This window comes from Euphorbia lathyris, chromosome 1, assembly GCF_963576675.1.
Source record: "Euphorbia lathyris chromosome 1, ddEupLath1.1, whole genome shotgun sequence".
NCBI classification, from domain to species: Eukaryota; Viridiplantae; Streptophyta; class Magnoliopsida; order Malpighiales; family Euphorbiaceae; genus Euphorbia; species Euphorbia lathyris.
The window spans coordinates 3,777,720-3,790,943 of record NC_088910.1 but is presented as its reverse complement, the minus strand read 5'-3'; the positions used below and the strand labels follow the sequence as shown (position 1 = coordinate 3,790,943).

The following is a 13,224-nucleotide window of genomic DNA, read 5'->3' as shown; positions in this document are numbered from 1 at the left end:
GATCAAATGAAAAGAAAGAACAAATTTCAAATTAAGGATAAAAGTGAATAAAAAATAACGTTCTAAATTAGGAATAAAATAAATATTTCCAAAATAGGGATTATAATGAATAAAATAACAAGTTTCAAATTAAGTACTAAAAAGAATAAAATAAGATTTTGATAACTACCAGTATCCAAACGGGCAGGACATAATTTTTTTTTATCTCAAATTGATTCAGCGATTTTGAATTATTGATATGAATAAAATGAATCAACTAAATGAAAAATATTAGATAGTAATATTATTAGTATCAAATTCAATAATAAAAGCATAAAAGCCGACTAATTTGAATAAATTAAATAATGAACTATCATGAAAGCCAGCCGTGAGAAATTCCACTGAAATGTCAGTTTCAGTCCTGATTGATAGTTTCAACGTCAAATGTGTGTCCGCTACTTGTCTGGCGCGTGCAATGCACACACTACCATAAACCTGACATTTGTCGGGCATGAACATTTCATGCGTCCAGTCTTGTGCTGATACGTGCAGTGTGTGCATCGCACATGCCGACACATGTCCTCCATCCTTCAAATTCGCTTGAAATTTCACATAGTCACACCTTCTTTGTTATACCTCCAAATTGTGCCCAAAAAGTGTGTTCTAATATTCTCGAGCACACACATCACTAAGATATCCAAAAAAAATTGACTTTTGAATGGAAAATGATTGATTTTGAATTCCTAATAAATGATATTTCTATGATTCATTTTCGATCATATTTTTCAAACATCCTTTAAAGATTTTCATCATAGAACACCGACCCGAATGCCTATAGTACTAGAATAGTCTCAATTCTTTTGGAAATTGCGAATTTAGTCCCCATATACAAAACAACAAATTTTTTATTTCTACATTTATCAAATGACACAATTGAGTATCTAGTAACAGAAATATGACATATGAGATAACCGTGTCATTAATCTCTCTACACCTAAGTGCCACATATTCAAGTTGCAATATCACTTTCTTCTTTCACCTTTGAAATCCCGTGTTATGGTGTGCTGATTTTTGATACTGAGGTAATATTTAATTCGTCTGCTACATCTATTGTCTATTGAATATCCAAGAAAACATAGAAACAAGGGCAAATGGTTTGTGCTAGAAGAAACTGATTGAATTTAGTTTGGTGAAAAAATTATTAGGGACACTATGCAGGAGTTAATGGACGGCCAGAGCTCAATGCAGGCAAGTGCAAATTCATTCTCGTATGGTATCATATATTTTATGTGTATTGAACTCTTTCAGCTTATACTTCGCTGTGATGGTGTTGAAGCAGAGTAAAGAAAGGAAGGAATTATATCAGGCTTTACCCCCAAAATCTGGCGAAACTGTTAAAGAGAAGTTGTATGTATATGTGCTTTTTTCATTTTATTTGGATACACGTTTTTGTAATAGTAACCATTTAGTTTAAATAGTGCAAGGCTCCGAGCGAGAGAGAAACAAAGAATTTCCATCGGGAAAAGAAGCTGGGCAGCCATTCCTGGTTCTAGAGTTCAGGGACATGAACAACTGCTTCTGTTGAATGCAGGCAGTATAGAATTGGTGAGAGTGCATACTCCAGAAATTGGTCAGAAGCAGCCAGTATTGCTGGATCCCCTTCCATTGAGGGCGATAAATGTTTCCATTTTCCGTCGTTTAAATTGTGAATTTCTCAATACCGCTGCCAAATTACTGTTACCGCCGTCATTTGGACTTTTTTGCCCTTCTCATAATTTTGATAAAAAACTAAAAATTCTTTCTCTAAAATCACAAACTCGTACAATAATAATTGAAATTATAAAAATAATTGATATGCAACAATTCAAATCTCGAAAATGGATGATTATGAGTCGGAAACAATAAAATTTACATTTTTTTTCTCAAAAACATCAAGAACATAATGCATATTTTTTGTGACGATTAACATTTTTCGTCACAAAAAATTAGCGAATTTTATATTTTCCGTCGCTAAAAAGTATATGATTATGCCATTGGCTGGGCGTGTGCTGGATCTAGACCTGGCAATTATCGTGTTCGAGTCGTGTTCGTGTCGTGTCATTTCGGGTTCGTGTCAAAAAGAGTAAACCCAAACCCAACCCAAAAACTTTCGTGTCAAAATCGTGTTAACCTGTTCGGGTTAGTGTCGATTTCGTGTCGTGTTTTCGGGTTACATGTAATTTTGTTATGCATATATATTAATAATAACTCTTAAAAATATAAGAATATATGATACTATTTTTAAACATTTTATATCATTTTTAGATTAGTATGTTAACAATAATTATCGAAAAGTTCGATAATATCATGTTAGAGGGTAATGTAATGTGTTTATAACAATTTAGGAAATTCAAATCAATATTTGCAATTAATAATTATTATTTTTTATCTTTATTAATAAAGTGACATAAAAACACGAGAGAATATAACAATAATTTTCAATATCCGTGTCATTTCGTGTCGTTTTCGGGTTCACATATCAACACTAACCCAACCCAAAAATTAGCGTGTCAGTTTCGTGTCAACCCAAAAATGACCCATTACCTATTAAGCTCAACACTAACACTAAAAATCTGTGTCGTGTTCGTGTCGTGTAATCGGGTCGTGTGTCATTTTGCCACCTCTAGCTGGATCCGCCCAGCCCATTGACTGCGCGGATCTAGCACCCACCTAGACCAAAATTAGTGTTTTTTTTCAAAAATTAATTTTTTTATTTTTTAAAATGGCAAAATTATCCAAATGGGGACGGTATGAAGTAATTTTGGGGCGGTAAGAAGCAACACCCTTTAAATTCTTGTAAGAATCTTTACATCTTACAACACCCCAGAAGGCCTCGCTGGCTTCAGGAGCGATTGGCAGGGAAGGAACTTGCTCTTCCATGGCAGCAGGATTCAAGCTTTAATTTATCATCTCTGATGGTATTCTGTTCTCGTCTAAAAAGAAATACTGAGAATATTTTTGAAAGTATACTTTACAAAAAATTTCCTTAATGAACAATGATTAATTTTCTACTTTATATATATGTAGAATCCAACTGCAGTGTCTCGAGGAGGAAACTATAATCCTTGCAATGTGTCATCCAGTTCAAAATCACCTAATTTAATGGCTGACAGCCGGGTGATGTTGTTGAACAACTCAGCAAAAAATCTAGGAAAGTTGTGTTTCTGGTTAGAGCAAGAGCTTGATTCTCTTTGGCTTGGTGTTCGAAAATTGGGGCAGGGCAATTGGGAAGAAATGTTGAAAGACTCCTCTTTACATTTCTCAAAGCTTAAAACTGCGACAGATTTGGCACAAAAGTGGAAGACGGAGAGACTCAAAATCCTCCACTCTACAGAAACATCAGATAGAGTATCTCAATAAATTATAATCTAATTATAATTATCTCAATAAATTATTGTTTCTAATTAAATTTTATTCTACAATTGATTTAACCATAATTATAATCTAACTACAATTATCTCAATAAATCAATTATTCCCACTAGATGTACTATACATCAAATTTCGGCCCACACTACTCCATCCAATAATTATTGTCTCGTCCTCCGGTTCCAAGTCTCATGTGTGACCCAATAGGTCTTTATTACTACTAGTCGTATATAGTTGAATTAATTTTTTATTCGGTCGTTTACCTCTCTGTATTAGTTCCAGTATTATTCAATCCTTCATCAGCTGTATACTTAAACGAATCTCTCCCACTTATTAGGAGTGATGAATGCTCAATCTAATATTAACTATTCTGTAGTTACTTATTGTGACACCCAACGAGTGACGCACACACCCTAGGATCATTATCGCACTCCACAATCCGAAATCACTAACTAATATTTATTTGAGTCTGAGGATTGCTTATACATAGTAATACCATATGAGATAAAATATGATATAGGATAAATCCATCCATCCTGTTATCTCAAGTAGGGTCCTCAATCCTAATGAACTCCTTCACTGGATCCATGTAACTGCCAGATATCTTCATATCAGAAGCTTGTGAGATCAGCTCTCTGTTCAGAACAGAAGACATTATTACATGCAAATCTCAACAGTATTATGTTAACCCCATAAACATATTACTTGAGTTGGAGTGGTTTTAAGTTTATTGGTTTATTATAAATTTTACTCTCATTTCATGCTTGTTTTAACACTTCATAATCACCTTAAATCAATTTTGGGATTTCCTTTTATTTAACTTTAGTTAGTTCTTAATAAAAGATGATTGTCTTTATATATAGTTCAACATACTATATCTTATAAAAACAAGTGATTCAAAGAACAATTCATTTACAAGTATTTATATCCTAAAACAAATGTCTATATGACATAAAACCCCAACAGCAACTAGCCACAACTCCGCCACTTTTGTAGTGGCCTCTCAACAGCTCATCTCGAGTGACCCCGAAAAGATTTATAACAGTGGTCTAAAGCTCATATGAGCCCTGGTCAGCAGTCACCGTATCCCCCTCTACTAGGATACGTAGAACCTACCACAAGTCATGCAATAGAATGGTCATCTCACCAAAAGGCAGGTGAAATGATAAGGTGTCTGACTGCCAATGCTCGATAAAAACAGCTATCAGAGGTGCATCAATGTTTGCGTACACGATCTGTAAAAGGTGTGCCAACCGAGATGACTGTATAAGTGCCTGAACCTCCTCGTCGAACCCTCGCACCATGTGAGCAGCCTCCAGCAAAACTCTGATCTGGTATGGCACCTAAGGATGACCATCTGATGACCACTCCAAATCCTAGCTGCAATATGTCCTATGAAGTTAGGAATCACTGAACCATCAATAGGATCGTCGGGGAACGGCTCCGTCACAATCCAGCCGTCAGCTGCAGCATCCCTAGAGCCTTTGCTGCTCCCTAAATTTATATTACATGTATAAAATTTAAACGATTGAAATCTTATAATAATAACTAAAGTAAGCTGATAAAAAAATCAAACAAGAATGTAAATTATTTAACAGATGATGATCCAGCAGCAACAAATCGGCTGCCTCAACCCCTCACCACCTGAGGAGGTGGGATCATCTCGTCACGTGGATGATCTGAGCCATCTACGTCCATATCAATATCATCCTGCTGATCAGCTCTAACATGCTGATCATGTGCCACGTTGTCCCTCTGGCGTCCTCCATCAGCCTCTACTGGTATTGGTTCCTCAGTGCAGAGGCAGTGACAACACGACAAGTAGTGTGCTGCTTTATGGAACTACTGCCAATCTTAGAAGTCTGAAAAATAATAAACAAATCGAATAACATCATTTCTTATTTACGTTAATTGAAATTCATCCATAAACCCTTAGCATTTCTCTTATTATCTACGTCAAAATAATAATCGGATGTTTGAGTAACTAGGTATAACCTTTTTTCCTATTTTCGGACCACATACGGGGTCCGACCTATAAATTTAAAAAAAAAAATTAATTTTGGCCCCTTTATGAGGGGCGAGTAAAACACCTGCCTGCCCTAAGGGTGGGCGGGTGAAACACACCGCCTGCCCTAAGGGCGGGCAGGTGAATCACCTGTTAGCCCTTGGGTGCGAGTGGTTGAAACGCCCGCTAAACCTAGGCGGCGCACGGGTGAAACACACGGTATGCCCTAAGGGTGGCCGAGTGAATCACCCGGTAGCCCTTAGGGGCGTGCAGGTAGTTCATCCGCCCACACTTAGGGCAGGCGGTGTATTTCACCCATCCTGGCAATATTTGATAGGCTCTATCTCCGAATCCGGAGACGGAACTCCTGTTTTCAATTAGATTTTCAAAAAAAACTTATCAGACATGAATGTTGTTCGGGTTTTTGATTTTGAAAGGGATAGAGAATTTCAATTTTTGAATTTACAAATGAAAAGGGCAAAAATGTCTAAGAGGGGACGGTGATGAGCAATTTAGAGGCGGTATTTAGCAATCTACTAAAATATTTCAATGCAAAAGCAATAGAATGAATATGAATTAAATAAGAATACATCCGGACATTACAAATATTTTTATATATCAACTCAAATAAAAAATTAGAAAGAATTAAAATAGTTATACATTTAATTATGGTGTAGAAATGGACATAAACTAAGCTGAATAAATTAGAAGCTTATTCAGGGACCAAATTAAAAGAAAGAAAAAATTTCAAATTAAGGACAAAAGTGAATAAAAATAAAGTTATAAATTAGGAATAAAATAAATATTTTCAAATTACGGATTAAAATGAATAAAATAACATGTTTCAAATTAAGTACTAAAAAGAATAAAATAAAAGATTTTGATAACTACCAGTATCCAAACGGGTAGGAGATAAATTTTTTTATCTCAAATTGATTCGGTTATTCTGAATTATTGATATGAATAAAATGAATCAACTAAACGAAAAATATTAGCTTGTAATATTATTAATATCAGATTCAATAATAAAAGCACAAAAACTTGCTAATTTGAATAAACTAAATAATGAACTATCATGAAAACCAATTGTGAGAAATTCCACTAAAATGTTAGTTTCAGTCCTGATTGATTGTTCAACCGTCAAATGTGTGGCGGCTACTTGTCTGGCGCGTGTAATGCACATACTACCATAAACCCGACATTTGTCGGGCATGTGCAGTGCATGCGTCCAGTCTTGTGCTGATACGTGCCAGTGTGTGCATCGCACATACCGACACATGTCCAATTAGCCTGAAATTTCACATAGTCACACCACCTTCTTTGTTATACCTCCAAATTATGCGCAAAAAGTGCGTTCTGATATTCTCGGAGCACACATCATTAAGGTATCCACTAAAAATTGACTTCCTAATAAATGATGTTTCTATGATCCATTTTTTATCATATTTTTCAAACATTCTTTAACGATTTTCATCATAGGACACAGACTCGAATGCATATAGTACTATAATAGTCTCAATATGTTTTTGGAAATTGCGAATTTAGTCCACATGCAAAACAACAAAATTTTGAGTTTCTACATTTGTCAAATGACACAATTGTAGTATGTAGTAACTGAAATATGATATATGTGTTAGATATTGTTATATATGTTAATATTCTGTCTTTATTGTATAATTCCTATAATTAGATAACCGTATCATTAATCTCTCTACACCTAAGTGCCACATATTCAAGTTGCAATGTCATTTTCTTCTTTCACCATTGAACTCAACAAATGATGTGTTATCTGATGTGCTGATTTTTGTTAGTGATAATTTTTATCATTTCATTTGACAAAGTTGAGTTTGAAATTTTGTTGTTTTATAGGTGAAGACTACATTGACTCTTTTCAAAAAAACCTTAAATCTATTTGGATATCTTATTATGTTTTTTAGAGATAACTATTTTTTGTTAAAATGGGTGCAACTGCGTAACAATCTATTTATCTCTATCTATTAATAACAAATTGTAAAGATAAAGATTGTATTTCAACTCTTTTACAATAGTGGATTTGATTGAAAATGCTATATTTTCTTTTTCGCAGGAAAATATATTATTTATGTTTTATGCATTTGGGTTATTTGTTATTTTCTGATGTGGATTGTAATTTTTTTTTTTTAAATTTATTATAGTCTAGATTTAGATAAAGATTGTTTTTTATATATAACTTTCCTTTTTTTGCAATTTATTATAGTCTAGATTTAGATAGAGATGGTTTTTTTATATATATCTTTCTTGTATTTTTTATTATTAAATTAAATATATATTTTGATTAGAAAACCCTAAAATCCAAATTAGGTCAATGGTTTCGCCATTTTCTATCACTACAAGAAATTGAATTTTTTGTGGGGAAAAATTAGTGGGGAAGGGAAAATTAATTCCCCACTAGTTGCAATAAATTTGTGACGAAATTGTTATTTCTCCATAAAAGTTAAATAATTGTGGGGAGTCCGAAAATTCGCCACAAATAATATAGTATACTGTGGGGAGTGATAAATTCGCCACAAAATATTGTATATATTGCGGGGATTTAAATTTTCCCCACTATGTTATATATATATTAGTGGCAAATTCATGAAAATCCCCATAGAAATGCGAAAATAAAGTGTGTCGTAACCGGATTTTTCGGGCACGAGCGCCAGATGCTAAATTTTAGTTAATAATTCTTCTATTTTCAAACTATTTTTTAGAGCCGCCACAAATCAAAATTAAGGCGTGATTGGACACCGAAAGTAAATTTCAATGGATGAAGAAGTCTACGAAATAGAGATTTTTGGTTCTTTATCGGTTACATGTAGAAAAGAAAAACTTGATTAATCACCCTACCACGTCCAAATATTGGTACTAAAAATATGGTTTATGTGTTAAATGTGTGTTATGTTGTGGATTGTCAATGCAAGCCGAATATTCTTGTGTCTTAAAATTTTAGGGTATGTATTTGTTTTAATCTGGAATTACGTACATAACATACTGTTTGGCTCTTTCGTGGGAAATTGCGGGTGTGCCAGATAATTATAGTATTATCAAACTATGGAGTGAAATTGAGTGCGCTTCCTAACTTCTAATTATCAAAACGATTGTAAGGAATAAAGAGACTGTAAAATTCCTAAAAGATTCGATTATCAAAACGATACCGACCTTACAGAAAATGGTTGAACAACAAATAAAATAAAAATGTACTGGAAGATTGAATGAACTTTGCACTTGAAAATTGAATCTAAGGGAATAAACTGAGAATTGTAAAAATACTGAAGTCTAGAGATAATTTGCTAGAGTTTTGGGTAGTTGTTGTTGAGTTGGTTGATTGGGCTTTGTTCATCATGATTTCTTCCTTTTATAGACGTTGGAGGTAACTTCCTGCTTCTTTCCACTAATCCACGTTCTCCACCACATTGAGTAACCGCTCCATTTTGACTTCCACGATGAAATTGATTAATGGCGCTTTCTCACTTTCCTGCATTCTAATTGGCTCAAAAATACACGTTAAAATATTAACTGGCCTTCTGATGTCCCTTTGATTTACCTTAGGTTCCCTCTAAGGTTCACCTTAGAAAATTGGTTTCCCCTAAGGTTCACTCTTAAAAATCTACTTAGACGTAAGTTAGGCCGATTAATATATTAAAAATATATTAGTGCCAAAAAGTTTAATTATGGTGCAAACAATTGCCCCCCACAAGCATAGATTTGAGGGACGAGAATTTGTGCTTGATCCCCTAACAAAATATCGTAGACTCCGTAAAATTTGGAATGCATACAAAATAAGTAAAAAAAAAAAATTAAATTAAATAAAATTAAGATAAAATTAAGAAAAATAATTGAAATAAAAAAAAATAAAGTTTTGCACTTGAATTAACACTGTTAAAAAAAAACTAAACCTAACGTAAAATTAAAAAGAAATTAAAAAGGATTTGAGTCTTATATTTTAATTAGGACCCTGACAATAAAAAAAGCTAATCCTAATATATATAAAAAAAAAAATAAAAAGAAATTATATATATATGAATCAGATATTTGAACAAATCGAATTAGGCCAACAAAATAAAATTAAATAAAATCAATTAGAAACCAAGCCTTATCTACTGATTTTGAGAATTTCAATTCCACTCAAACACCATTTGGCATAGGATAAAGACTGCTTCTCCGGAAAACATAAAGTAAAATAAAATAATAACAAATTTAATTGAAATAGGAGAGCTCAAGTTAAATTACCCTACTTACCTGCGGCTGTTCTTCCTTTTCAGACGTTAACGAATCAGCTCTCAGATGAAGTTCCAGAGCAAGTTGTTGTTTTTTTTTCTTTTTTGTCTTCTGATGAGGGACTCATCTTGAACTTCAGCTTCAGCCACACAATTAATCAATCGCTTATTCTGCTGCATCGATTATTTTTGTTTTTTTTTAATCAAGTACCTTTGCTTTTGATTCTCTGCAGATTGAAGAATTATTTTGTCCGTTGCATCTTCTTGAACCAAATCAGTTCCTGTTGTGACGATACGCTTACCGGTAGCAAGGATTAAAGGCCGGATCAATCATTGATAATCATTGATCGGTTTCCTTTAATCACGGTGCTAACAAGTTCTTCGTGATTGCACTACCCACTCTTTGCTCGCTTGTACCTTTGATTGAAGTCTCTGAGAATAAGTGCACAACCGATTCCTCTTTTGATGAAAGATTTGAAGGCCTCAAGGATTAAAGACCGGATCAATCATTGATCGGTTTCCTTTAATCAAGGTGTTACCAAACTTGAGGTTGGGTCTAGCTGAAGTGCAACTTCTGTACTAAAAAATCACCGCCAAGATGTCTTCCAAAGGTAAACTTTCCACCAAACTTGTGAATAAAAAATAATGGACTTCAAATATGTTTGATGATTGATATTTGGTGAATGGATTACACTCTTAAAAGAACAATTTTTTGTTGACATGATTTTTGGGACTTTAGAATTTAAGGGGAAATGCTGCCGAAATTTTTAAAAATTTAATTTGTACCTTTAATTTGGCAGAAACCCCTTTTATCAAGAAACCAACTGCTCCACCTATAAGAAAGTCACACCCAACTCCTCCTGGAAGAAGTGCTGGTGAACTCGAAAAAGCACATCAACCTGCCACAATCAAGATCAATTTTAATGATGATGAATTGTATGCTCTTTTGCCGACTGGTCGAGACAAACCTCCTCAAGTGCCTTTTCCAATATCTCAAGAGGGAGAACTTCTTTTGATGAAACATGATCTTCTCACCGGCCGCCATGTTAACAAGCAAAAGTTGGCCCCGTCTTGCTAGTGAAACTGCCACAAAAGCATGGTCTACCTGGGTGAATCGGTTGAAGCCGACGTATGAGAGACAATGGTGCAATCTTGGAATCAATGAGTTGATTAAAATGTCCCAGATAGAGCTTCCAGTAAACAAGAATCTTTTGTATGCAGCTTTGGGTTTCTGGTCACGTAACTGTAATGCTTTTCTATTTCCACCTGTGCCGATGACTGTTACCTTGAGGGATGTGCTTGCACTAACAGGACTACCAGTGGTTGGTCCTGAGATACCTTCCTTAGTTCGACATGAGCTTCCAGAATTCTTCAAGAAGTACAGAACTATGGATTCGATGAGGCTGATCGAATATATGGCTAATCATCCTCCAAAGAGAAAGCGGGTTGATCATTTTCTCTTTTTGTGGACTCTTGTTTGCCGATATATTTTTTGCACTGCATCTGGCAAAGTAACTGCAGAATACAAGGAGATTGCATATGAGCTTGCAACTGGGAAAAAATTGGCTTTAGGATCCATGTTGTTGGGTGCAACTTATCATCACATTGCCCACATGGTCTCTAATGAACCTTTCACCCGCCTTGGTGGAAACCTCTGGATCATTCAATTGTGGCTCCTTGCTTACTTTCCTCAACTTCAAAGTTCTGTTTTAGACACATCTATGCCCATTGGTCGGTCTCTGATGAGTTGTAGAACCAAAATGACCCAGACCAGGAAGTTCTTCAAGTTTTTCTCTTGTTTGAAAGATAAGCCTCCATTGAGGTTCACTTATTGTTTCTCTAGACTGCCAGAATCTGGAAGAATAATGAAAGCTTCTACAATCAACCTAGATGAGACATATGAAATGTGGAAGTCATTCTTATCAACTCGTTTCCTCCATGTCGGTGCCACCTTCAAGCCAACTATCACAGGGACGGCGGCGTGTTTCGAGTTGTATTGGCCAGTATTGTGTGCTCGACAGTTTGGCCTTATCTAGGTCGTTCATGCTCCTCCTTTGCTCCCTTTGGAAGAACGTTACAAAGCTTCTGAATCTCGTGTACATCGACTTCTCAATGATGGTTTTCACTTCAAATTCTCAAAAGTGGGCAAGGCCTCTTCAATTGTTACTAATGAGTTTGACCAGTGGTGGTCTTTACGCCTTCCTTACCTTCAACAAAAAGTAGAAGCATCAGGTAAATTTCTTGATTGACTTCTTTCTACTTCCTCTCATCTCTGATTTGAACCAGACCATTCACACATACTCCACACAGGGAAGGTGGTTGATGAGGAAGATGCCAATGAAGATGAAGATAATGATGTTGTTGTGGCCGATGTTGCTCTTGATGAATCTATCGACCTCGACGACTTCCCTGAAGCAGATTTTGCGTTCCTTGCCCAGGTTAACTTTGAAGATTTGGATTTAGATTCAGATAAGAGACTCTTGGAAGATGATACCCCTCCTTTAAAAAGGCAAAAAATGGACAAGTCCTCTGATATTCCGGTTGATACCATTGACCCAGGTGATGAAGGCAACCAGGCAGAGCATGATGGTGTACTTTCTGTAGCACAAGTTGATTGTACTTCGCCATCAGTAGGTGAGATCCCTGCTTCAGGCGTGGTCAATATCCCTCAACCTCCATCTTCTTCTGATCTAGCCATCATAGACCATGTAGGGGAACTTCCATCAAAGAATGACACTCCCATTGTTTCTAGATCTGAGGTAAATGAAACCAACTTCCAACTTTAGGATTTTTTTTAATAGATTTCTTTACTTTTGATCAGGCACTCCTAGATAGAATTGCTGGAGTAAAAGCTTTTCCTCTTGAGGATCCTTCTTCTAACATCGACTTCTCCTTTCTTGAGAATGACACTCATAGTGATGCACCTGATAAAGATCATGCTTCTGCCTCTAAGAATATGATACGATCGATACTTGATCTTGATATATCCTCAATTTGTACTCAACATTTGACGATGCTCTTTTCGACTATTGATGATCTTATTCACCGCTCCTCTTCTGCTGAGTTTAAGAAACGCTTGACTAACTTCAAGACTCAAGTTCACTCATGGCATTCTGATTACTCTGCTATGAAACCTCAGTTGGCCCTCTTAAGTGACAAGTTAGATTCATGTGCCTCTGATCACCTCCTTTACCAGAAGTTGTGTGAAAGTAACTCTATTGCTGACCAAGAAGTTGAGTCTTCCATTGAATTGATCGACCAAAGGTATAAAAAGATGGAAAAAGTCAAGAAACTGTTAAAGACAGTTGAAGATGAACTGATGAGCTCGATAGTCCAAGGTGAAAAGTTGCGCCACCTCCAGAAAGACAGGTGGGAGAAAAAGAGACTTATGGCAAACTCTTTGAGATCAAACTATGACCAAGCTAAAGCATGGGCTGCCGAACGTCAAAAACTTCGATCTGCTTCTCGGGCTTTTTGGGAAGATCTGAAGACCATAGATTTAGAGGATGTTTGATTTGATTCCCTTCTAGATAGATTTCTTTGATAAACATATTTGATAGACATTGAATGATGAATAAATTGCGGCCTTGCGGCC

The 13,224-nt window shown here is 35.4% G+C and overlaps 1 protein-coding gene across 3 annotated transcripts; it reads left to right on the top strand.

The window, feature by feature from the left end:
• Positions 1-9,613: 9,613 nt before the first annotated feature.
• On the top strand, positions 9,614-13,224 carry LOC136226207 (uncharacterized). 3 transcript variants are annotated; one of them, XR_010687725.1, is made up of 4 exons: positions 9,614-10,240; positions 10,430-11,861; positions 11,940-12,263; positions 12,451-12,531. XR_010687725.1 is itself a non-coding variant. In XM_066015864.1 (4 exons), exons 3-4 carry the CDS (start codon positions 12,146-12,148, stop codon positions 13,141-13,143), a joined length of 885 nt encoding a protein of 294 aa, XP_065871936.1. In that variant the 5' UTR covers positions 9,614-10,240; positions 10,430-11,861; positions 11,940-12,145; the 3' UTR covers positions 13,144-13,224. The 3 variants fall into 3 exon arrangements, 2 of the variants coding, with proteins under 2 accessions (XP_065871936.1, XP_065871350.1); XM_066015864.1 differs by having other exon boundaries at positions 11,940-12,337; positions 12,451-13,224; XM_066015278.1 differs by having other exon boundaries at positions 11,940-12,388; positions 12,451-13,224.